This window comes from Ursus americanus, chromosome 9 (genome assembly GCF_024610735.1).
Source record: "Ursus americanus isolate L20-20 chromosome 9, mUrsAme1.1.p, whole genome shotgun sequence".
Classification (NCBI taxonomy): domain Eukaryota; kingdom Metazoa; phylum Chordata; class Mammalia; order Carnivora; family Ursidae; genus Ursus; species Ursus americanus.
The window spans coordinates 52,247,001-52,271,700 of NC_142135.1; the positions used below are offsets into that span (position 1 = coordinate 52,247,001).

Consider the following 24,700-nt stretch of genomic DNA (forward strand, 5'->3'; position numbering starts at 1 on the left):
GGAGCGGGAAGACCCTACAGAAGCATCCTCTTAGGTGGCCCAGCAGAGCTCAGGGTGTGCAGCCCGTGTTGCGACCACCACCACCACCATCATCGTAACTCACAAGCACGAGACAAAGCATGTGTGCAGTATTTTACAAAATGCTTGGTCCCATTTTCCCTTTCAAAAGAACAAAGCAAAACAAAAGCTGAGGGATTATTCTTATCGATAGATGAGGAAACAGGCTGGGAGGAGAGAGGTCTGGTCTTGCACTCAACGGCGCGCAGCGAGGAAAGGGTCCCTCAAACCATGCAGGCAGGTTGGCATCCTCTCCTCCCAGTGAACCACACTGCTGCCTGCTGGGTTTCCCAATTAAGCAATTCCCCCAGGGCGAGCACCAAGGCGGCTCACATCTGACCTCAACTAGGGGAGTTGATAGTGGAAATGCACTTTTGCGTTGCATGACAGGCCACAAGGCAATCTGGCGTTTGAGGCAGCGTCCACAGAGAGCAGCAAGTGTGAGGCACAGAGGGGAACTGGCATTTGGTCAAAATTTTGGTATGACAGTCTTGGGAGACTCTGTCTTGTGGTTTCTGATTTGGGGTGTTCTCTAAAGGAGCCATCGCTGAACTCCATAAGTATGCAACTTATTTAGACACATACTTATAGCACCACATGCTCAGGGGCTGTTCCTTAATAAGAAACTCAAACGGGCACCTGGGTGGCGCAGTCGTTAAGCCTCTGCCTTCGGCTCAGGGCGTGATCCCGGCGTTATGGGATCGAGCCCCACATCAGGCTCCTCCGCTATGAGCCTGCTTCTTCCTCTCCCTCTCCCCCTGCTTGTGTTCCCTCTCTCGCTGGCTGTCTCTCTCTCTCTGTTAAATAAATAAATAAGATCTTTAAAAAAAAAAAGAAACTCAAAAAGCACAACTTTCACTGATAATGAATAGCAGATGCTTATTTTTAAGCTCTAATCTAGTGCTCTTAGCAAAATGCACTAGTTTTTTCTCGTCAGCTTTAAAGGATATTACTTTCTAGAGACTGTTTTTAATATATCCAATTACTAGATAATTATTTTTTTTCCTCCTTTCAACCTCATTAGATGTGTAACGGAGTATCAGAAGAAAAACGAGGGGTAACCCAGGGCTCGGTGTACTCATTGGTAAATCAGGTATATTAATAGCTCATAATGACACCTGCTGTTTATTAAGTGCTTCCTCTTGGCCAAGCACCATTAAGATGCTTGATAGACCTGATCTTATGTAATTGGTGACACCGGAAAACCATTAGTATTCATATCCCCATTTTACAGATAGGAGAGTCGGGGTTTAAAGAGGTTGAATAACTTGCCCACTGTCACACAGCTTAGGTCGATCTGACGACATCTGTACCACATACTCTTGTGAGCAGCTTGATAAAGACTGGGGCTTTTCTGCTCATTGCTCCAGGCCTGGCTCAGTGCCCAGCACATAGTAGGGGCTTTATACATGTGTGTCAAGTGAATACATAAACAAGCAAGACTCAGATGTCTCAAACACTGGCTGACTTCACCTAGAAGTGGTTTTAACAAAGGTGTTTGGCTTTAGACTGGATAAAGCAACTTGCCTAAAAGCCCAGAGTGAGGCAGCCTCTCTCTTTTTTTCGGGGCGCTGGTATAGTCTCTGGCCGTCCTGCGTACCATTTCTAGCACTTACAATCACGATAGCCCGCACTCACTAGCAAACTGACAGAGAAAGGGCCTCATCCAGGACACCCAAGTAGGGACCTTGACAGTGGCCAAACCTCTGAGGAACGGACAATTGAAGATTCAGGGCTTTTTCCTGGGCGGTCCCCTACCCAGCCACTGTTTGTGTCCCTTCCAGCCAGTTGGCCACCCTTAATCTTTGTTCATACAGAAATGCCGGAAATGCAGTTTGAGGATGGGCTCCTTCCCTCTGGACGTGTCACTGGTTCACTCAGGAAGGCCCCACCTGGGCCTGGCCCTGAGAGTGAATTCCGAAATGTGGAGTATCGCTCTCTTCCAGGGCGTCTGGAGCATGCCTTCTGTAAGAGAACACGGAGAAAGGCAACCCGCTGGATATAAGTGGATAAATAAATCCGGATTCCACAGACAGGCAAGGAAATGGGCCTGTGTGAAAATCTGAAAAGGCTGGTACCACAAGACAGGTGAATTATGGAAAACACTCCCTCCCCACCGATGCCGGAAGAAGGCCCTTTCCTAAGGGGCTATGTCTAGGCAGCCCCATTCCGGTTCGAGAGGGGGTCGCTTTTGCAGGTTGTGTCTTGCTCAGGGGACTGCTACTAAGTTTAAAGCACTTCTTTACTCAAAGCCTCCAGGGATGAATCCCCTCTACCCTGCAAGTGGTGGCCAACTGGGCCTCATACTCAGTCCAACCCTCTCGTCTGATCCCACTACCCGTGGCAGAGCCTCGGCCCTTTCTTTTGTGGCTCTAACTGAACTGCCTCGTTCTTAAGTGCCTTCCCAAGCTCAGAAAAGTCCTTTCCAGACCCTCATGAAGTATCTTCACCCCCTTGTTTTTCCTTAACAAAAGGTGCTTTCAAGTATTAGCACATCTACAGCGATTTCACCTGTGTATCGTCTAGTGCCCCCCCCCCCATTGTGAGTTCTAGGAGGGTGGGGGCCATACCACTCTTGGGTCACCACTGCATTCTCAGGCCCTAGCACAGGACTGGACACACAGAAGACACTCGGTATTAGTTGGATGAATGAATAATGGGAGTCACGATTGAGAAGCAGGAGAAACATAACATTTTAATGTAAAGCTCATTTTTGACAGAAAAGTAACACTGAGTGTGGGAGAAATAGTTTGCTTAGGTATCCGTGTGGAGTCAGGAACCCTCAACCCCAACTTTGTTTCTTCTTCTTGCCCACCTATCTGCCGTTCGCCCATGCCCCTACAAGGCAGCAAGAATGGGCCAAAGTGGGAAAGGCTCGCTCACTGTAGATTCCAGAGGCTGGCTACCACAGAAGCACAGAGGGGCAGTGGACACACTAATTTCTGGGGTAGGTGGCCTGTCACGCTTGGGGAAGAAATTGAATGTCAGAGGGATTTCTGGAAGGCAGAGGGGAGCAGTGGAGGGTTTCCTATGCCTGGACCATTAGGTTCTGGGGGTGGGGGGAAGAGGCAGGTGGCAGTGAGCCATACGATTGACTGAAGACTGTGGAGGTTGGAAAGGTGCTTGGGAGGCTGAACCTCTAGCAACCCAGAGAGCTGTCACCTGTGAGTAGGGGCAGAGTAAGCAGATAATGGGATTGATTTTGGGTGGACCACTGACAAGGGCATTTGGTGTGCCAGGAAGAAAAAAATCCAACATGGCTTGATGGAAGGACCCAGCCTAGACAGGGAAGCAGAGGAGGCCAGAGGAAGAAGGGCTGAGGGGCTGGGGGTGAAGGTAAAGTGAAATAAGAGTTCAGTGGAGCCAGAACACGGAATAATGTGTGTGTGGAGGTGAGGGATTAAAATCGAACACACATATTAGGTTCAGGCCATTCAGAGGGTGTGGTGCCTTAAATGTGTTAAGATGGCATTGGGATCACGAATTAAGGAGTGATAGAAACGGAGAAGCTATTTGCAAAAGTTAGAAAATGTTTCTTATCCTCCATATCTATCGAGTGCTCCCTCACTGACAGGACTGCAAGGTCAGCAGCCAAAGAACGGACCTGAGAGGAATACCAATTGCTTTGCTCCTTTGTAAGGGATAGAGAACCCTGGATTCCCAAATTCAAAACACCCATCCGGCTGCTTCTACAAATCCTCGAATAGGGCATCAGGCCAGAGATACACAATTTCCCCCCCCAAGATCTTCTGGAGGATTTGGGTAACTTCGCAGAGCTCCCAATACACGCCAAGAACCCAAGCCGGAGGTGTGCTATGTGTGTATGCGTGTGTGCCTGTGTGTACGTGCACGTGTGTGTAAGGGTCAGAGACGTGCATTCCCGCAGCGAGGGCGGCCTCAGACGCAAATGCCCAGCCCCGCCACCCTGTCGCCCGCTGAGAGGATCTGGCCGCCAAAGCCTGGAAACAAAAAACAACAACAAAAAAACCCATAATGGATATCCCCAGGGGTCTTTTTTTTTTTTTTTCCACCTAGTCAGCCGAGAAAACAAGCGTTCCACTTGCCCGGAAATTAGATGCACAGGGTACTCATTCCACTCTGGAGGATGGGAAGCCCTGCAGAAGCCAGACTGGTTGCATGTGGGGACACGGTCCCCCCAAAACGGAAAAGGACATTCCCAGAAATCACGTCTTGCCGGTGGCCACTGTGGCGGCGCACGGGCTCTGCTCTGCGGCGCCCTGCGGCCCCCGCGGAGCGTCCGGCGCGCCAGCCGGCCAGGTGCAGCGGGCCTGGCTCCGCCAGCGGCGCGCGCCTCCCGCCGCCGGGCACGGGTGGCCCCGCAGCCGAGATTTACCGCGGCGCAGGGCGGCGGTTTCCGGGGCCGCCCGGCGCCCGGGCTCCGATTACAGGTTCACACGGGGGACCCGGCCCGCGGCCTCCCAGCCCCCGCCGGCGCGCCCTCGCGCGGCCCCGCTCCCCCGCCTGCCCATTCTTCTCCATTCATGCGGACGCCCAGCGCCGCCGCCGCCGCCGCCGCCGCCAGCGCGGCCGCCGTCGCCGCCGCCGGCCGCCCGGATTGGCTGGCGGCCGTGGCGCCGGCACTTTCCCACGGCCCGCGGCGCGTGCGGCTCACCGGCGGCGCTGCAGGCGCGGCCCTGGCGTGCGGCCAGGCCAATCGGGGCGCGCGGGGCGGGGCGGGGCCGCGGCAGTCGGCGGGCTTGTGTCCCAGCCCGGCCTCCCCCGCCTGCCCGCCGCCTGCCCACAGCCGCCCGCGCCTCCTCTTTCCCCCCTCCAGCGGAGACCCAGCGGAGCCCCCGCGGAGCAGACGCACCGCCGCCGGGCAGGGGCCGGCGTGGAGGGCGGGGGCGGGGTTCGCCCTCGCCCTGAGCCTCGCTCTGGTTCCTCCCCGGAGCGGCCGCCAATCAACGGAGCGAGGAGCCGGGTTGGCGGAGGGGAGGCTGTTGCCCGGGAGCCACCGCCCCGCCCCTCCGCCCCCTCGCCCGCCTCCTCCACCCCTCCTGCCCTCCCCCGGGACCTGAGTAGGGGCGCAGCGTGGGAAAGGGATGGTTGAATTTTAACCGGAGGCAGAGCGCGAGCGGGATCAGTGTGTGCGGAACGCGAGCCCCCGAGCGCGGAGAGGCGCCGCTGCTGTTAACTCCTCCCTGCCCGCCGCGCCGACCCTCCCCCGGAGCCCCCGTGCAGCCAGCATGAAGCGAGCCCACCCCGAGTACAGCTCCTCGGATAGCGAGCTGGACGAGACCATCGAAGTGGAAAAGGAGAGTGCGGATGAGAATGGGTGAGTTGGCCGCGGCAGCGCGGAACCAGGGCAGGAGGCGAGCGCCGGCTGGCCGCGGTGACAGCGGCCGAGGGCCCGGGGCACGTCGCTGCCCTCCATTGACCTCTGCGCATCTCGGTCCGGCCACCGTCGGGGTGAGGGACCCCCGAGGCGCTTTCAAACCCAAGTTGCCTAACAGTCTGAGTGCGGGGAGGACATGAGGGAGACCCTTCGTATCACCTCCTCTCCCTTAACAGCGATTCGTGGTTTTTTCCCCCTCATTCAGAAACTTGAGCTCGGCTCTAGGTTCCATGTCCCCAACTACATCGTCACAGATCTTGGCCAGGAAACGACGAAGAGGGGTGAGTCTCTTTACAGTGCTCCTTTTTTGTTTTGTTATTAATGGAAAGAACTACCTTGCTTCATTTTGAAATTTACAGTCTTGATGGAAATACCCTCCTTTGTTTTGCCTGCTTTCTACAGATCATCGAGAAGCGCCGACGGGACCGGATTAATAACAGTTTGTCTGAGCTGAGGCGGCTGGTACCCAGTGCTTTTGAGAAGCAGGTAATGGAGAAAGTGGATAGAGCTCTCAGCGTAGCTGTCCACACCTTCGGAATCCTTCCCCTCATTAATCTGAACCTCATCTGTGTCTCGAAAAATAACCATATTGCTTGTGCCAGAGATGAATCATAGACGGATTCCAACGTATTTTGCCAAGACAACCCCTTTTGCTTTAGTTTGTACTTTTATGATTTACAGAGCATATACATGCATATCTATTTTAAGTTGTTCCCCAAAGGCACTTGGTGCCAAATCGTTTTTTGTTTTTTGTTTTTTTTTTGCAATGCTCTTCTCTAGGGATCTGCTAAGCTAGAAAAAGCGGAAATCCTGCAGATGACCGTGGATCACCTGAAAATGCTGCACACTGCAGGAGGGAAAGGTACATCTCGCTAGTCTAGAGGGGGCCCTGAATGTTCTGGGTGGAATGAGCAGCTGCTGCAGGCCAGCATTGGTGCAGTCGCTGCCTTATTTTTTGCTATGTGCTTTGGGGGTGGAGAGAGAATGATGTGGTGTGTACAGTTGCCTGTCAGTGCATTTTGAAATGCACATAGGATTTTCTCCAGTGAATTCATCACCCCAGTCCTCTTCAGAGTAAGCCAATGCACCTTTCTTTATGTGAGAGGTGCCCTAAAGTCCTGATTAAAATCAGGTAGCTCTTACCACATTTGTTTATTGACATTTTCAGAAAACGCCTTTTTTTGAAAAAATGTGTATGGTCTTAGTTTTATCGACAGCATTAAAAAGAAAAAGAGCTCCTACGTGACTCTTGAGGAAAGAAACCTGTTGTGGTTAATTAGAGAAAACCTAACAGAAGATAGGAGACCAGGGTCTGTGTGTCTGTCTCCAGCCGGAAAATGCTTTACTCAGGACCAAGTGCCTAAAAGCTCCATGATGATAACTTACATCTGTGTGTCTAATGAATTTCACTGCTCTGTGGTTTCTCTGTCCTTGATGTATTTTTTGTTGTTGTTGGGGGAAAACATTAAAGGAATGAACATAGTTTCATCTGCTGGTAGGGTATAATTCCACTTTCTGCTCAGCAGCTTTTAATTGGGCTTTGAACTTGCATTAGCAAAGACATACGTCTCCTGTTGATTAATGCAAAGACTTTGGTCGACTCCAGAATATTTGGGCCTTCATAAAAACCCGCGTATGCCGTTTTTAAGGTTGTAGGTATTTATTTGCTAGGAAGGGCTGCCTTTGGTATTGAAGAAATGCGGGAAATGAGCAAAGCCTTGAGGTTTTTCTTTTGTTCTTTCCCTCAGGCTATTTTGACGCACACGCCCTTGCTATGGACTATCGGAGTTTGGGGTTTCGGGAGTGCCTGGCAGAAGTTGCCCGTTATCTGAGCATCATTGAAGGACTAGATGCCTCTGACCCGCTTCGAGTTCGACTGGTCTCACATCTTAACAACTACGCCTCCCAGCGGGAAGCGGCCAGCGGTGCCCACGCAGGCCTTGGACACATTCCCTGGGGGAGCGCCTTCGGACATCACCCGCACGTCGCGCACCCCCTGCTGCTGCCCCAGAATGGCCACGGGAACACTGGCACCACGGCCTCGCCCACGGAACCACACCACCAGGGCAGGTTGGCTTCGGCACATCCGGAGGCGCCCGCTTTACGGGCGCCCCCTAGCGGCGGCATCGGACCGGTGCTCCCTGTGGTCACCTCTGCCTCCAAACTCTCGCCGCCCCTGCTCTCCTCGGTGGCTTCCCTGTCGGCCTTCCCCTTCTCCTTTGGCTCCTTTCACTTACTGTCTCCCAATGCACTGAGCCCTTCGGCACCCACGCAGGCAGCAAACCTTGGCAAGCCCTATAGACCTTGGGGGACGGAGATTGGAGCTTTTTAAGGAACTGATGCTGTAGAATGAGGGAGGGGAACACTTACAGTCCCAGTTGAGCTGGGCTGTTGCCAACATCACCTTAAAGTCGTCAGTAAAAGTAAAAAGGAAAAAGGTACACTTTGAGATAAATTTTGTTGAAAGACTAAAGGTTTGTTGGTTTGCTTTTTCCTTTTTTTAATATTTTTTTATCATGTCATGTATTAGCAGTTTTTAAAAACTAGTTGTTAAATTTTGTTCCAAACATTAAATTGAAATAGTGAGTATAAACCAACACTTGGTAATAGGTTTGTTCTATGCCTCATTACTTTGTAAACCTCTCTAAGAATGATCCCATTTTTGCCTCAAAGTTTGGGGAATTTTAACATTTAGTATTTTGGTCTGTTTTTCTTCTCGTATAGTTGAAGTCTGTTCTTAGAATTAATTTTTCAAACCACTAAGTTCAATGTTAACATGATGCTATTTGTTAATATTTTGACAGTTAAGGTGTTGTATAAAGAATATTCTTTTGCCGGGGTTGGGGGGGGGAGGATCTATGTTGAATTTTATATTTCTGAACAAAGCGTTGACAAATCAGATGATCAGCTTTATCCAAGAAAGAAGACGAATTAATTCTCTGCCTCCTGCAGCAGTCAGGTGAGTGTATAAACCATCAGGGGCCCTGAGTCCATATCACCAGCTGCGATCATCCACCAGGATTTGGCAGTTCTGGCTTAGGTAGGAGAGAGCTACTTGTAGGCCAGTTCCCCATTTGGAGTTGGAGGTCATTGCACAGAATATGCCTGCATCTACCAGCCCCAAGCAATGCAACGAAGTTTCAATCTCACGGATCTCGACTTCACAGGTGTTGACATGGATAAGTGATCTCGGGATGCGAGCAGTCAATGGCACGGTCCAGTGGGACCTGTTAAATGCATAACCTACATCTTCCCAGAACTGCTAGGTTTTCTTTTAATTGGAAATTTTTATGTTGTGTTTTCCTTTTCGGTGCATGGAAATGCGGTTGTTGAGATATTCAAAAGGGCTTTGTGGCCGTCTTTTGGTTTCATTCTGTTCAGGCTAGAAAAGCATCATTTTACAGGTCGATTCTTCTAGCAGGTGTAATGTGAACACTCTCCACTGAACCGGGTTTGGCCTCTGTTGTACTGATGTGTTGTGACTAAATAAAAAAGGAAGAACAAACTATTCTGCTGTATATGTCTTACATGCTTTGGCCTTTCCCTTTATTGGCTCAGAAAAGATAATTTTTCTCTCATTTTCATTTTGCCTGGCCACCAGTTCTCTTACGTTGATTGACTTCATTATTTTTGGAATTCTAAACTCTGACTTTGCTGTTGAGTAAGGTGACCGCATCACGGTGCAGAGCTTTGGCCTGACTCCCATCAGGAGACACAGCCCTTTGACTGCTCTGTTAGGTGACCTGCCCTGAGCTGGCCATGTGGGGGCTGGAAAGCCTCAAGTCACGCTAGGAGTTGTAGGGTGGGAAAAAACTCTGATAAAATCTTTTAAGACCGTGTTGACCACGCAACAATTTTTTTTTTCCTGAGAGCATCTACTGTGTGCATAGTTCTGTGCTGAGAGAACAGAAAATTGATTTCCTTTTCTTTCTTTCTTTCTTTTCTTTCCTTTTTTTCTTTCCTTCTCTCTCTCTCTCTCTCTCTCTCTCTCTCTCTCTCTCTTTCTCTCTTTCTTTCACTGCAAAACAAGGAAAGCCAAGCATTGCTATCTTCTGTGCAGGGGCTCAGAATCCGGCATGGTGAGCAGTGGCAGGCTGTAATTCTGCACCTGCAAAGCTCCAGGAGTCTTTCCTTGTCTTGTTTCAAGGAATTTGCTTAACCCTTTAGTTGCAGTTGACTCCTGAGCTGTGTAGTGAGGAAGCTGACACATGCTTTAGGTTAGAACAAAACGCTGCCAGAACAGAGGCAGTCCTGTGGGCCCCAGGGGGAGAGCGGTGCCTTCCTGTTGCCTTGAAAGCAGTCCTGCCAGTGAAGGAGTGCTGTCTCCTGGCTTGGAAGAAGTTTGCCTTAATCCTGAGGTTGGTGGGGAGGGGAGGGAGAAAACCCACCCTGGCAGATGACAAAATAGAGCCTGCCTTTTCTTTGCCCAACTGCTGAGCTCCTCCTCCCTGCTCTGATTCAAAAAGGAAGACAGGAAGGCAGAGAGAAGTTTGGACTTTGAACTGGAGCGGGGACTTCTGGATCTCTCTGAAGGGAATGGACGCTGAAGCATTTTGGGGGTGGTGGGTCTCAAACTTGAGCTCCCACTCAGACTTCCTCCCCGTGGCCTCACATGTTGGTCCCTCTTGGGATGCACAGCTCCGTTCTGAGCACCGCCTGTGCCACGCAGACACTTTCTGCCTGTCAGAATGCTGTGATGGAAAGTGTTATGGTAATTTCTGCCAAGTGTCAGTTTAATTTTAGCAACCGTGATTTCAAACGGCATTAAAGCATTACTGAACAGCGTTGTGCTCAGAGACTGCCTTAGATTCTCGTCCCTAGGCTTAGATGGTTGCTAATGTGGTCAGAAGTCAAGCCCTTCCTGTTGCTGGCTCTGCTGAGAGCGCTGGGGACCTGTGAGACGTGTGGCAGGCGCGCTCATCACATCAGTGATCTCTGTGTCCTAATCTGGCTAGTAATTGTTTCTTTTTGTTTGGAGGGGGCGTGGGGGGTCATTTTCAAGATTATATAGTCTCCCGAAGAAATATTTTGGTTTTCTTTTTAAGCCCCTTCATGGTGACAGGTTTCTGGAAATGGTGCAGGCGGAATGGGATCTTCTTGGGAAAGAGGATGGAATGATAATGATAAGCCAGGGGTCTGCAGAAAAATGAATGTAGGAAAACTCACTTCTATTCTGAATTGATGCAGTAAGAAAAAAAATGAACATCAGGGTTATTAGTGCCAGCATACTTTTATACTATGCATACATTCATAATATTTCTATCCCTATAAACAAAATTTTTTTATATGGCCCATAAATTTCCCTTATGAGGAAAATAATATTATTCATCACAAAGAATCTTGAAGGGTCTCAATAATTACTCATGTATTTTCTTATATGTATTACCATAAGTTAATGACATCAATGATAGGTGGGCAGAAGTCTTGCATTAAAAAAACTTTTAAAGAAAAATCTAAGAAGTATCATTTCTAATTTATTCAGTATAGTTAAATTAGGATGTGATTTTTATTCAGCTTTTCTCCCCCCTGCTCTGTTACTCGCTAAAATCATGATATTTTAAATATAGATGACTTATATTTAAAATCCCCCAGGAAATGTTCTATCTCCTAGTTATACTTTTCCCCAGCCCTTCTGGTCTATACCAGTATCACAGCTTTCATGCCTTCATTAGTTTCCGGTGATGATTTATAATTAAAATAACTTCAGAGCTAATATCATCTGAGACATTGCTTCAAATGTGGCCCAATTTCTTTTACAACCAGAGCTCTGGGGGATGGGGACATTTTGGAAAGAGGACTGAAATTCTGCTTCTTGCTTTGCTTTTACCTAATTGAGTGACCTTTAAATTCAAAATGTAAAATTCTCTGGACTCCACTTTCCTCCTCTGTCAGATAAAGTGCTTGGACTAGATGGGGGTCCTGGGCACAGACACACAGGGACAGGGACAGGCACTAGTGGGGAAGGACACAGGGGCATCAGCCGGGCGGATGGCAACCTAGGGAACACGTGTTCCCAGCACCTTCTATCTGAAGGTCTGTCTGAAGGGCCACACCAGTTGTTTCTACACTGGAATTTTGGCCCCGTGTTGTCAGATCTTTCAAGTTTTTGAGAACATGTCCAATTTTCGATTTTTATGTGAAACAGGTCAGTTTATATGGGCTGGTAAACTAACTCACCAAAGCCTGTCTGCGGGGAAGACTGGGCAGGTTAGACTGCGTCTCAGCTTCTAAGGCTCTCATTGGAATGACTCTCTGAGGGCTAGAATTTTCTAGTATCTTTGGCCTATGAATCTGCTTAATGGATAAACACCCACGTCACGGGAACAGTGCAGCACGTAGGCGGCCGAGGGTGGTTTCCTCTACAGAGTAGCAGGTGAAGATAAGAGGCAGAGTTTTTCTTCTCTACTTCTGAGTTGTCAAATTTCCTCAAGGAGAGGGAAGGTAAAATCATTCTTCTTGGTCGAAGTCTGGTCACTTGACAGGAACCACTTCTGAAGGGGCAGGGCGCAGGGTCCTGGCGTTCCCTTTACGCGGAGGAGGAAGATGGGCTCCCGGCGCGGCGGCCTTCAGTGACAGAGTGCTCCCGGCGCGGCGGCCTTCAGTGACAGAGTGAGCGTGGCTGGCCATGACTCAGCACACCGAGTCCTGAAAGGCGCCGTCTGATTCAGGAAGTAAGAAGTCTCCGCAAAGAGCAAGCTGTTTTGAACCTCCACTTGAAACATGATGCCTGCCTTGATGTTGATGGACCGCAGGGCTTTTCACCCAGACGCCCTAGTGTTGGGCTGTGCGGCGGGTGGGGGCGGGCGGGGGCGGGGAGAGGGGAGAAGGGGGGTAGGAAGCAAAAGCAAAAGAAACCCAGGCCTTTCTTTTTGAGCTGTCTGTGCGCATCGATGTGCGTTTGTAGCAGAACTGTCGCCCAGGCCCACAAGTGCCAGGGAAATCCGGGGTACACAGCGGTCCTGAGATGGGTCTGCGGCACACGGGCAGGCTTCTGGATTTTGGTGACTAGGCTGTACTATTAGACTCCTTCAGAGTTATGTTGTAAAATTTCCCATGATATTCACTCTTACATTAGCATTTTTCCTTAAGTCCTTGGGTTTTGACATATGCTCAACTTAAAAGACCGTGCCCAAATTTGAGAACTCAATGATTCCTAGGCAGTTGTGAGGGTGGCCTATGGCTTGATCTAGCAGAAGAGACTTCAAGACATCGTATTAGGCCGAAAGAGAGACGAAGGTTACCCCTGAAGGAGTTGATTCCTGAGAATTTTCTGTAGTTACTTTTAGCGTTTTGTTTCGTTTTTGTTTTTTTTTTTTACTATCCCCCCCAGGGCATGGTTTTGTTTCTGGTGCGTAGGAATGTTCATGAATGCGGAATTGAACCATAAAATTAAAGAATGACATATCTGAGCCTTGAATCATCTGCCTTGACTCCGTTTCCTACCACTCGCCGTTCCCTGCCTCCGCTCGGGCCACGCTCCGGGGTTGCTGGTGCGGAACGTGCCAAGTATGCGCTCACCTCCAGGCCTGCGCACTGGCTTCCCCTCTGCCGGCGCCGTGCCTCCCCCGCCGTCTCCTAAGCTCGCTGCGATCTGGAAGCGGCTGGGGGCTCTTGGCACAGCCGCCTTCCCCTGCAGTCTCCCTCGCGGTCCACTTAAAACAGTCACCCGCCTCCGAGCCTTCTGCCCCTCCCACCACTCCTCACCCTCTTCCCCCCTTTGTCCCCCCTCCCCCCAGTGCTTAGTTAGCGTCATGCAACAGAATATCCATCAGTTACTTGTTTACTCTCTGTTTTGCCTGCTTTGTTCACCTCTCGAGTTCTGTCACTTCAACAGCGCCTAACATATAAAAGGCACCCAATAGATATTTGTTGGATGAATTCGTGAATCCAGTCCGGTCCTTTGTTACCACTAGGAAGCGGTGCAAAGCAGATTCAAACAGGTAGGTCTCTAGCCACCCCTCCCCCAATCTTTTATTTTAAAAACTACCAGGGAAGGTAATTTCATGTTTCGTTTCAGTATTTTCTCTTCACTGCTGTAAAATTCTGCTTTAAAAGAAATCCAACTTGACCACCATCCTTCAAGCCTATTTCCTTTTTTGGTGTATGCTTAGTGGGAATTGAGGGACATCGGTCCCTAAAAAAAATATATTTATTTGAGAGACAGCGTGCGGGCACGTGTGAGGAGGGGGAAGGGCAGAGAGAGAGAGAGAAAGAGAGAGAGAGAGAGAGAGAGAAGGAGACCAGCAGGCTCCCCACTGAGCAGGGAGCCTGAGGCAGGTATCCATCCCAGGACCTTAAGGTCATCACCTGAGCTGACACCAAGAGTTGGTTGCTTAATCAACTGAGCCACCCGGGTGTCCCATGGTTACTTTTTTATATTCCCCCAAAGCTCCTACTCTCCACTGAAGAACTTCAGTTCTTAACTCATCTTCACCTCCACCTTCTTGCCAGTTAGGGGTTTCAGCATTTTTGATCTTGTCACCCTTTAATCTAACTGGTTGGGGTAGAGATGGGGGAGCAGAGCATCTGCATTTATAGAAATGGAGAGGATAGAAGTTCTATGGAGGAGCCTGGGCGGCACAGTCCGTTGAGCGTCTGACTCTTGGTTTCAGCTCAGCTCATGATCTCAGGGTCATGGGATCAAGCCTCATGTGGGGCTCTGCGCTCAGCGTGGAGTCGGCTTGACTCTCCCCCTCTGCCCCTCCTGCTCGTGCTCATTCTCTCTCTCTCTCATAGATAGATAATTTAAGTTCTACTATGCGGACAGACTACAGCCACCCAGGGTTCACAGGAGAGCAACCCAGAGGAAATATTTAGGCTCAATGTGACACGTTTAAAGGAAGTCTGGAATAAGTTGGAGGTTGCAGAACGGATGCGTAAATTATTGCTTTAAGTATGCAGAGAGAGAGCCTTATAGAAGTAGAGGCCGGTGGTTCTCAGGTGGAGACCCACATTCCCACAGAGGGAATGTCCCATAGGACAGTGTAGGGTTGGGATGGGGAAGGGAACTTCATTCTTGACCTTGATGCTGACCATCAAGCAGTAATGGGTTTGTAGAGGGTTTTGAGGGCAGCCTTTTCTGCTAAGGGCACAGAGCAGTAGGGACCTCACATTCTAAAGAACCAAAGCCCACTTGGGGCCCATACTCTTCATGATTTTTAATCGGAGGCCAAACTGTCCCTGCCCTGTTCCACAAGAGCGCCACAACAGACCCCCCAGCCTGGCTTACATAAAAGGACTGGGGGAGGAGATAAGAAAGGAAATGATTGCCAGCGTGTGGACCTGGCCTGGGGGGCTTTTCTCTCCCCTCCCTGTGGGGAGTAGGCCAGTTGAAAGGTTTCATGAGGGATGGTAGTGGCTAAATGTGGGTATGGGATTCACACAAAGTGGGTGTGAGGCTTGGACCACTCTCAGGGCTGAAGGCAGAGAGAGCTACCTCCTGTACGGGGTGTGGTTCTAAGTTAAACATCTCCCCCCAGATACCATGCACATCATCTGTTTGGAAAGCGTCACATCTGCAGAGGCCTCTGGCATCAGAGGGAAAGCAATAGAATAAGAGTGAGAAGTGGGTGCCTACCCCTCCCCCCAACTTATATGAGAAGATGTCTTCTGTCTTCTCTCTCCTTCCACACCGAAGTAGGAGTAGTCAATCTGGGGAAAGTAAGCGGTGGAAGAACACGAGAACCAGAACTGGCCTGGAACATGGACCCCCTACTCCTACCCCCCAAGGTGCTGGAGGGGGAGAAGGAGCCAAAGAGCAGACAGTGCCTCGCCTCCTATTCCAAGGGCCCGTCTCCACATGTGAGCTGATGATGGGATGGGAGACAGGTTTCAGATGAGAAAGGAGATTGGCATTTTAAAACAGACTGGCCTCCTTTAGCGAAAGTGACAAGAAACTACTTTGGTCTAAAATGTCATTAAAAGAAGGCAGAAGGTTTGTCAGAATATGGTTGAAGGCAGTTACTGTAAAACACAAACAAACAAGTCCCCCCCAAATATTTATTAATTGTTCTTACTTAGTGGAGAAGTGCACACATAATTAAAAGAATGAGACCCCAGTACATGGAAGGAGCTTGTGCATGAGATTGCCATACCAGGGCTGGGGATTTGGGGGAATGGTGAAGCCTTTCCTCTTTCAGGAAGAGATTCTAGAAACCTGGATCTTTTTAAGAAGATGGATTTTCTAGGGGCGCCTGGGTGTCTCAGTCGGTTAAGCATCTGCCTTCAGCTCAGGTCATGATCCCAGGGTCCTCCCCGCAGCGGGGAGCCTGCTCCCCCCCCCCCACACCGTGCTCTCTCTCTGTCTCCCTCTCTCAAATAAATAAAATAAAAATTAACAACAACAACAAATCCAGCTTCTTTAAAAAAAGAAGGTGGATTTTCCATACTGCAAATCACTGAGTTTAATGTTACTCCAGGGCCAGATTTTTTAAAAAATGATTCACGTTGTCACCTGGAGCGCTTACAAGAAGTAAAGAAAAATGCTTGTTCTTGTACCTTGCACGCCTCCACTCCTTTTGAAAAGGCTTCCGCTGCTGGGCCATTGGTGCATACTGCAGAATCATGTTTCCGTGCTGCAGCGACTCATTTCACTAAGTGTCCCACTATCTTCCGGAACAGTCACAGAAATGTGAGCTGGATGATGGAGCAGTTAGAAGGCTCAGTAATCTGTTGAATGACAACAGTTCTTTCTTTAATGCTTGCAAGGTGCCAGACGCGGGGCTAGGGGATTTGCATGCATCATCTTCCATCTTTAACAGTGGTTATTCTGAAAGGTCAGCATTATGATCTGATTATGAGATTTTGCAAGTTGAAGACACTCGTCTGAAATCATATGTTAAGAGACAAAGGCAGGATTCAATCTGGCTGATCAGAAGTCTGTGTTGTTGTTGCTGTCATTTAAACCCACAAAGTCAGTTCATCAGTTGATTGATTCCAACTTGGTAGGGGGTCTCCTGTGACACTCCCTAACGACTTCAGTGGGTTGCAAATGGAACAATCTCATTTGGGAGAGGGTGAGCTCCCTGGACAGAGGGCGGTGAAGCAGAGGTTGGTCCACCCTGGATGTTGTAAAAGAGCTCCAGGTGGGAAAGAGACGAGGGCTTCTAAGACTTTCCAAGGGCAATGGATACATGGATCCGTGTTTTAAAAGCATCGATCCCCAAATGCTAAGCCACCGCATGTATGCAGTTCTTGACTTCCAGCTTTCCCAGCTCCCTGCTCTCAGCAGGCTTGCCCCTATATTGCAAAAGAAAGCCATGCCCCTTACCCATCCCAGATCTGGGGACACGGAAACTTACAGGACACTGAACAAAGGGACAATTCTAAAACTTAGTTTCAGGGAAGTCTTCCTTAATGATAACTGGGGAGCTATAAACTTACCTTCTGCTCCCTATTTCTGCCTGTCTCACACATATTTTTGTTATGGGCAAAACATGAGCTATAGGGGCCCCAGGGTGACTCAGTCGGTTGAGCACCCAATTCTTGGTTTTGGCTCAGATCATGATCTGAGGGTCCTGGGCTCTGTACTCAGCGGGAAGTCTGTTTGAGGATTTTCTCTCTCCCTCTGCACCCCCTCTCTAAAATAAATTAATCTTTTTTAAAAAACTTGAGCTATAAAATAGGGTGTTTTGGTTCATGTTTAAATGTTCTGAATTTAGAAATATTGAGAGGGGTGGTGGGAGTGAAGGCAATGATTATTTAATGACCTTGCCTCTTTCAGGCTTAACACGCTGTTCAAGATTGCACCGTCGCTGGAGTCAGGTAAGAGCAAAGCAAAGAGAGCCTCAGGAAGAAATGTGACTGGTAAAAGGCTTTCTTTCTCCCCTCTCAGAGTTAAACTCATTAGTTCTTTCCACTTACTCTCAACACTCTTCCCTTAGGTCCCCCTAGGTAGAAGAGAAACTGGTATAATTAATAGCTCCTTTAGTAAGACTTGGTAAATCTTTTTCGTATATTTCTCAGAAATTGGGAAAGGGACTGACTAATGACTGTGTAACAAATATTTTTGAAAATTAGGTACTTTACAATTCTTTGCTTTTGTTAAAATGAAGACTGACCTAAATTGTCAGCTGGTGGAACATTACTAATAATTTTGATGATGAATCATCAGAATGAGACTTTTGGCAATATTCATTCATTTATACATGAACGATGTTGAGGGAAAAAGCCTTATTCATTTTATGATGAAAAGATGCACTTGCATATCATTTTACTTTTAATAATAAAGTTATCAAAATATTATTTGATTAATTGCATAGTACTAGTAACTCAATCCAGAGTTTTCCTTCCTTGTTTCCTTTCTTCCTGCCCTCTATACCTCCATCCCTCCCTCCTTTCCTTCCTTTCTTCTTTCCATTCTTTCCATAATTTAGAGCTTCATGGTCACAAGAAATAAAAACTAAAAAGAATTTATGTGCATATCCCTATTAGAGAAAACTATGATGGGAGATTGAGAAAATACTTTCAAACATAAAAATATTACTAGGATAACATTCTGTGGGGAAGTGAAATGGCAATCGGAATTCAAAGAGAAAGAGGAATGATGTGGAATTTCCCACTGTCCAAGAGGAACTTGTTCTTGTATTTCCAAGAAGGCGATGGCTGGTATCAAGTCATTATAGTATGTTGCTTTCGCTAATGGTCTTTAACATTTCATTGGACATCAACATTATACCATAAAAATTGCAAAATTTACCACTATCTAAACTTAGGAAAAATTTTAAATATCAGTTTTAAAACATAGTAGGGATAATTTTTCAAAATTCTTTTGCAGATTATATAATCTCCAGTATATGTGTGTGTGTGTGTGTGTATGTGTGTGTGTTTTCCACACCACCAAGCAATTCTCCACTTCATTTAAATCAATTCCGACAGGTAGAGAGTGTCAGATCCCACAGGTTAAGGCCTTATTCCCAAGAGATCGCAGTCCCCTGCCCCGCTTCAGATGACAATCACAAGTCCGAGTTGTCACCTTGCTTCCGACCTAGTGACTGTTGATTGGAAGTTCCACCGACCTCCTTTTCTGGTTCCATGAATTTGCTAGAGTGGCTCACAGAATTCAGAGAAACATTTACTTATGTTTACCAGTTTAGCATAAAGGATATTATAAAGGATACAGACAAATAGCCAGATGAAAAGGTAAAGAAAGCGGGCGCCTAGGTGACTCAGTGGGTTAAGTGTCCGACTTGATTTCAGCTCAGGGCATGATCTCAAGATTGTGGCATCAAGCCCCACACCAAGCTCTGTGCTCAGCACAGTCTGCTTTTCCCTCTCCCTCTGCTCCTCTCTCTCTCTCTCTTTCAAATAAATAAATAGATAAAAATCTTAAAAAAAAAAAAAAGCTGCAGCAGGATCCCGAGTGCAGGAGCAGCTGTCCCCGCAGAAGTGGACCGCATCACCCTTACAGCTCGTGGATGAGTTCCCCAACATGCAAGGGCTCCGAAACCTGCCCTTTTGGGTTTCTATGAAGACTTCAGTATGGAGGCATAATTGATTACATCATTGGCCATTCATGATCGAATTCAATCTCCAGGCCCTCTCCCCTCCTTGGAGGTTTAGGGGTGGGATTGAAAATTTCCACCGTCTAATCACAGGTTGGTTCTGGCAACCAGCCTCCAGCCTTAGATGCTTTTTCTAAAAGCCATCTTATTAACATAAATGCAGGTGATTGAAAAGGACTTGCTGTGGAGAGCAAAAGACATGTTTATTGCACTTAACACTTAGGGAATTCCGAGGGTTTTGGGAACTCTGCCAAATATAACAAGATATATGTATATCTTATTATAAATAATATCACACAGCCCAAAAAACTTTAATACTGCTGACCTAGACAGCCTTATGCCTGAAACTCTTTTATTATAGAGAAATGTCTGGAATTAAATTTGGTTCAAATCCAGATTACCAGCTGAAACACTCACTGGGAGAGTTACTTAACCTTTTCAAACTTTGTTCTTCATCTGAGAAAGGGGGTATCTTCAGAACCTTCCTCATGGGCTTGGGGTACCGGTGAGGATAAATAGGGACGATGTGTCTCAAGTGCTTAGAGCAGTGGCTGGCATATCATAGGGGTGTCGGGGAGAAAAAGACTCTTTTAAGAAGTGATTTGAGTTTGATCTGGATGGCCTCCAAGGAACACCCAGTTCCACACAGGAGAGGGTGTTGTTTGGTGTGCAGAGCCGGGTGGTGGGTGGGTGTGGCTGTGACACGCTGGACATGGCGGTTTCCATGTGCTCTTCATAACAAAGCACAGTCACCAATGCCCCTCCTCTGCCTGCTCACCTCTCATTTTCGCCTGGGCCACCGAAAGTTCTCAGCCTCTGCGGCATGGTTAGGGCTGGGGAAAAGGGGTAGTGAAATAGGGGGTATGGAAGTAGGGGGATGGGGGACATGGGGGCAGGGACAACAGATGAGGGAAGGGTGGGCACCTCATTCTGGAATGTTGGGAGGCGAGGGTTTCAATCTCTCCAGATCGGGTGGAAGAAAGGGTTGCCAGCTACCCAGCGATCCTATAATCCCTGTGTAGTCCTGGAAGTCCTTGCCGGCCAGAGCATCCAGAATTATCCCTATGGATATTGTAGCTGGGCCATTAAACCACCAGCAGGTGGAATGTCTTTGGAAGGCACAGCCTGAGTCCCGGATTTCTAGATTCACAGCTGGCCAACTACAGGGGTTTAAGCAGTCGGTTCATGAAGCTCACAGTCTCTTGCTCCTGTAGTTTTGGGGGTACTACTTATCATATTATGCCTGAGATTTGTGTGCAGAAATGCCAGAATTGGAGGCAGGGGGCTTGAGTGGGGAGGAAAGGGGGCTTGCGGGCCAGAAGAGGGGCTGCTGGTGTTAACCTCTCTCCAGCCAGGATGAACTTCATAAGGGAGAGGACAGACTGAGAGATTTTTTTTAAGGATGTAAGAATTTAAAATTGATTTTGTTTTTTAAGAAGATTGCATTTATTTGAGAGAGAGAGAGAGAACGAGCAGTGGGGAGGGAGAGAGAGAGAGAGAGAGAGAGAGGCAGACTTTCTGCTGAGCAGGGAGCCCAATGTGGGGCTCGATTCCAGGACCTGGAGATCATGACCTGAGCCAAAGGCAGACACCCAATCAACTGAGACATGCAGGTACCCCTTAAAATTGATTTTGAAATGTTTTTCATCTTCTGCCATAATTATGTCTTCATAACCCCCCCCCCCCCAAACTTCAGCTAGAATCTGAAAAATGATGACTTCCTGTTAGCGATGCTTTAGGACACTGGATCTCAACTTGCCAGCACGCGAAGGATACCTGGGGAGGTTGAGAAAATCCTGCGGGTCCGTACCCAGACTGGCTAAATCAGATGCTCCAGAGGTGGCACTGATATTCCTACAAATCATTCAGGGGATTAGAAAAACATGCAGCCAAGGTTGTTACTTGCTGCTTTAGGAAAACGGAAGGGGAGTGGCCGGAGCTTAGGGCAAACTCTTGGGGCAACAAGGGAGAGGCAGGTTGCCGAGAGGCAGGCTGCTGGTGGAGGTGATCCCAAGTACACCAGGTAGCCTGTGGATTTGGGGCTTTTACCCCGGACGCTTGTACAACAGTGGCCGACTTGGTCCAGCAATCAAAGAGAGTGGGTGGGAGATAAACTGTGATCCTCCCTGTCAACATTGATTTTCACTCGCATGGCCCTTGAGCTGACCTAACTTTCCTTTCTCAGTCGATTTGGAACTTGACTCCCTTCCAAAGACAGTGAACTCTGGCTGCTGGGGAGAAGCATTTCCCAGCTCCAGCCGCGTGGCCTGTGACACCTCCTCCTGGGGAAAAGTCAACAGCTACCCTCTCAAGAAGCACGGCAGAGAAGTCCACTGCGTGTAGCTACGTGCTCACTGGAGAGACAGGCTGTCAATAAGAAAGTGGGGCCGAGGGGTAGATGGCTAACAAAGGAGTCCTGCAGGTGCAGCTCGATAAAAGGTCCCAATGATGCTGAGTTCTTCATAATCGGGCCTAGAAGATTTGCCTCCTTTCTTGTCTCCTCCAGCCTGCCCCTTCGCCCTGCTCTGTTCTCCTGTAACCCCCGATATCCAGAGCACTTAGCTGGATACGGGAATGTGCGACTTGCTTAATTGGTCACTTCAAGCGAACATGTTTGTTTCATCACCAGACTACAAAATTGATTTTCTGGGGGCTTGGGGTTTGCAAGACCTCCAAAGAGAATGAAATCTATCTATTGGCAAATATTCTTTCTCTCCTTCTTCTGTTTACTCTCCTCCCTCTCTCTCCTTCTTTCCTTCCTGTGCCGATCTCTGTGATGCGTAGAGCACCAGTGAAAACTGTGTACAGAAAAAAAAAGGAACAGTGGTGCTTTGGGGAATGTTTTCTGTCCAAATTTATGACCACTCTTCCCATTGCATCACTATCAAACACGTCATTCTTGCCTCGGGTTGAACTGGGCAGATAGATTGCACAAAGCAAGGTGGCATCGAGATGGGGAGAGGACAGAGCTGGTTTCAATCAGGGAAGTCACATGGAAGGATTGGAAGCTTATTAATTAAGAAAGAGCCAATGTGATACCTGAGCAAACATGCTGGGGTATGAAGTATAAGGGCCAGGGGAAGTCAGACATGGGAGATGGAGAAGTGATCTTAGAAGCCAGGGCCGTCAGGAGCAGGGGAGCACAGACAGGGGGAGCTTCGGCCCCAAGCCTGCGAGTTGGGAGAAAACATTACAGTTCTCCGATGTGAGGTGGGGTGTCTGGCAGTGGATCAGGCCATCGGGCCCTAGGGCGGGGGCCAGCGCCTTCACAGGTGGTGGGCTGGAATCCCTGGGGATCTGGAGGTGAGGAAGTTAATACGATGTTAGGGCTTGGCATCCTGAGGAGCTGCCCTGAGAGCCATGCAGAAGGATCTGAACCCCACCGCGGGCTGACATCTCTTCCAAAGCAAGTTGCTCTGTACCATGTGGTCAAACACCAGACTCCTCAAGCCTGCATCTGAGTGACTGTAATTGGTATTTGGTGCTGGAGCAAAACTTGCAAAGTCTATTGTGGTTTTTCTTTATATTTATATAAATATTTTTATGTTAATAAAGGTATTTCTATATTCTCACGATTTTATATCAGACACTGAGCAATTTAATATAATCAGATAAATTATTTTGGAATTAAATAACACGGTACATATGTATATTCTTTCTAACTTGATTAAAAATAGGATCTTTAAGTGAATTTTGCGTGGGGGGTGAAAATGTCCTTAGAGTCTTCTATAATCACTACCTTCCCCTTCCCAGGGCCTGGGGCCGGGCCTCATGCTGTACTGGCGTTGAAGCAGAAATCCTACAAGAACTTGCAGCAGAGAAGGAACCTACCCCTGAACCAGACCGGCTTGTGTTCCCGCTGCATCGGCCACTGGGGTGCTTGTTAAAAAAACTGGAAATGCTCATGGCTGAGCCCAGATCCACTGCATTAGAATTGGGTGGCAGGAGGGAGGAGTTGTTTGAAACCTGGAGGTCTCTCTGTTCAGTCCTAGATGATTCTGGAATGTCTGATCCTATCACTCCTTTAGGACTCTCCTGGCCCCTGTAGTCTTCCTTATCAGCAGGGATGCTGGTGACCCGCAGAATCTCTGGCTTCCATTATTCCCCTTGCCCAGAGCCCTGGCTTTTGTAATAACAACATCGACACTTGTACGGTGGAAGGATGACTGTATGCCTGTGACACCATTCTCTCTCTCTCTCTTTTTATTAACTGAATCTCGGGTTTTTTTACAGGACAGCAGTGCACCCTGCCTTTCAGCCTCTAGGTGTGATGTGCTCGTGAGGCTACATTCTGCTCAGTGTGCTATAGTCAGAAGTGCTGTGCAGTGGGGTGCCTGGGTGGCTCAGTCGTTAAGCGTCTGCCTTCGGCTCAGGGCGTGATCCCGGCGTGCCAGGATTGAGTCCCACATCGGGCTCCCTGCTCCACTGGGAGCCTGCTTCTTCCTCTCCCATTCCCCCTGCTTGTGTTCCCTCTCTCGCTGGCTATCTCTGTCAAATAAATAAATAAATAAATAATCTAAAAAAAATCATTTGAGAGATTCTCCTATTAGCCCCATTTCTCAGATTTAGAGTAGGCATAAAGAAGCTAAGTGACTTGTTTATTATCACTCACCGGGTATGATCTGGGGCAGTATTTGATCTTGGGTGGGCCGCATTCAGGAGCTGGGCCCTCGTTTCCGTAAACGGAGGACAGCCCCCTTACCTAGTTCCCTTGATATCAAGGGCTGAGAAGGTTCCTCTGTAACGCACCACACCTCTGTTCTCTATTTCTCTATTATTATTGACGGGGTACAGACTTTTCTAATCTACCTTCCTCAATTCTCCTTCCTCAGAGGAGGGAGAGAAATAAGGCAATGATCTAAGGCAAAGCTCCCAGCCTTCTGAATTTGAAGGATCACGTTAAAAAAAAAATCAGGTGACTGACATAGAGTTCACAATTTTTTCTTTTTCACAGTAAGGGCATTAATAAAAATAAACTATCATCTGCCCTGAACAACATTCAGTGAAAAAGCAAATGTTCATATGAGAGAAAAGATGATATGATCACAAACTAAAGGGACGTCTTTTAAGCCAAATCAATTTAATTAAAAACTTAGTATTTGAAAAGTACAATGCATTTTTTTCCCTCTCTCACTCATGTTTTTTTAATGACGGCTGAAAATGTCATCAGGATTTGGGAAACCTTTATTTAAGATCTTAAAGAAGGGGTAGCTGGTTAGAAAGTGGAAACGCTGCCTCAGGATGGAAATCAGGCCCAACAATGATGAACGGGTACAGCGAGATCGCTACAGGACACCAATATCCATCCCACCCTTCTTCCTGAGTCACACACCCCTGGGTTTTATTTGGGGCAATATGGTGCTCAGCTGAAGGAACACATACAGGTCCTTGCAGGTAAGGTTGGCCATGTGACTGCATGTTGGCCAACGAGATAGACGCAAATGTTGGGTGATATTTTCAGGAAGGTGCTTCCTTGGGGCTCAGCGGCAAAGGGGGCCCTGCTGTCTTCCTACGCTTTCTCCTCCTGTTGATCTGGTAGGAAGACATGGTGGCTGTTAACTACAGCGTCTCTCTTGGACTGAGGATGGCAAAGCAGAAAGATGGTGGCCTGTGTCCCTGATGACACCTTGGAACTCCGAATGGCCCACTTTTGGACTTATTTTACATAAGAGGGGATTTCATCTTACCCGAGATACTATTTTATTTTTTTCCTGCTACATGCTTCTTATCCCAACTGATATAAACACGTAAATCCAAATCCATTTTAGACAAAGAGCATCATAAT

General features: G+C 48.2%; 1 protein-coding gene across 1 annotated transcript; it reads left to right on the forward strand.

Annotated features, from left to right (window-relative positions):
- Positions 1-5,069: 5,069 nt before the first annotated feature.
- On the forward strand, positions 5,070-8,921 carry HEY1 (hes related family bHLH transcription factor with YRPW motif 1). Its single transcript, XM_045806077.2, has 5 exons — positions 5,070-5,353; positions 5,619-5,694; positions 5,816-5,899; positions 6,194-6,275; positions 7,162-8,921. Exons 1-5 carry the CDS (start codon positions 5,265-5,267, stop codon positions 7,743-7,745), a joined length of 915 nt encoding a protein of 304 aa, XP_045662033.1. The 5' UTR covers positions 5,070-5,264; the 3' UTR covers positions 7,746-8,921.
- Positions 8,922-24,700: the final 15,779 nt, after the last annotated feature.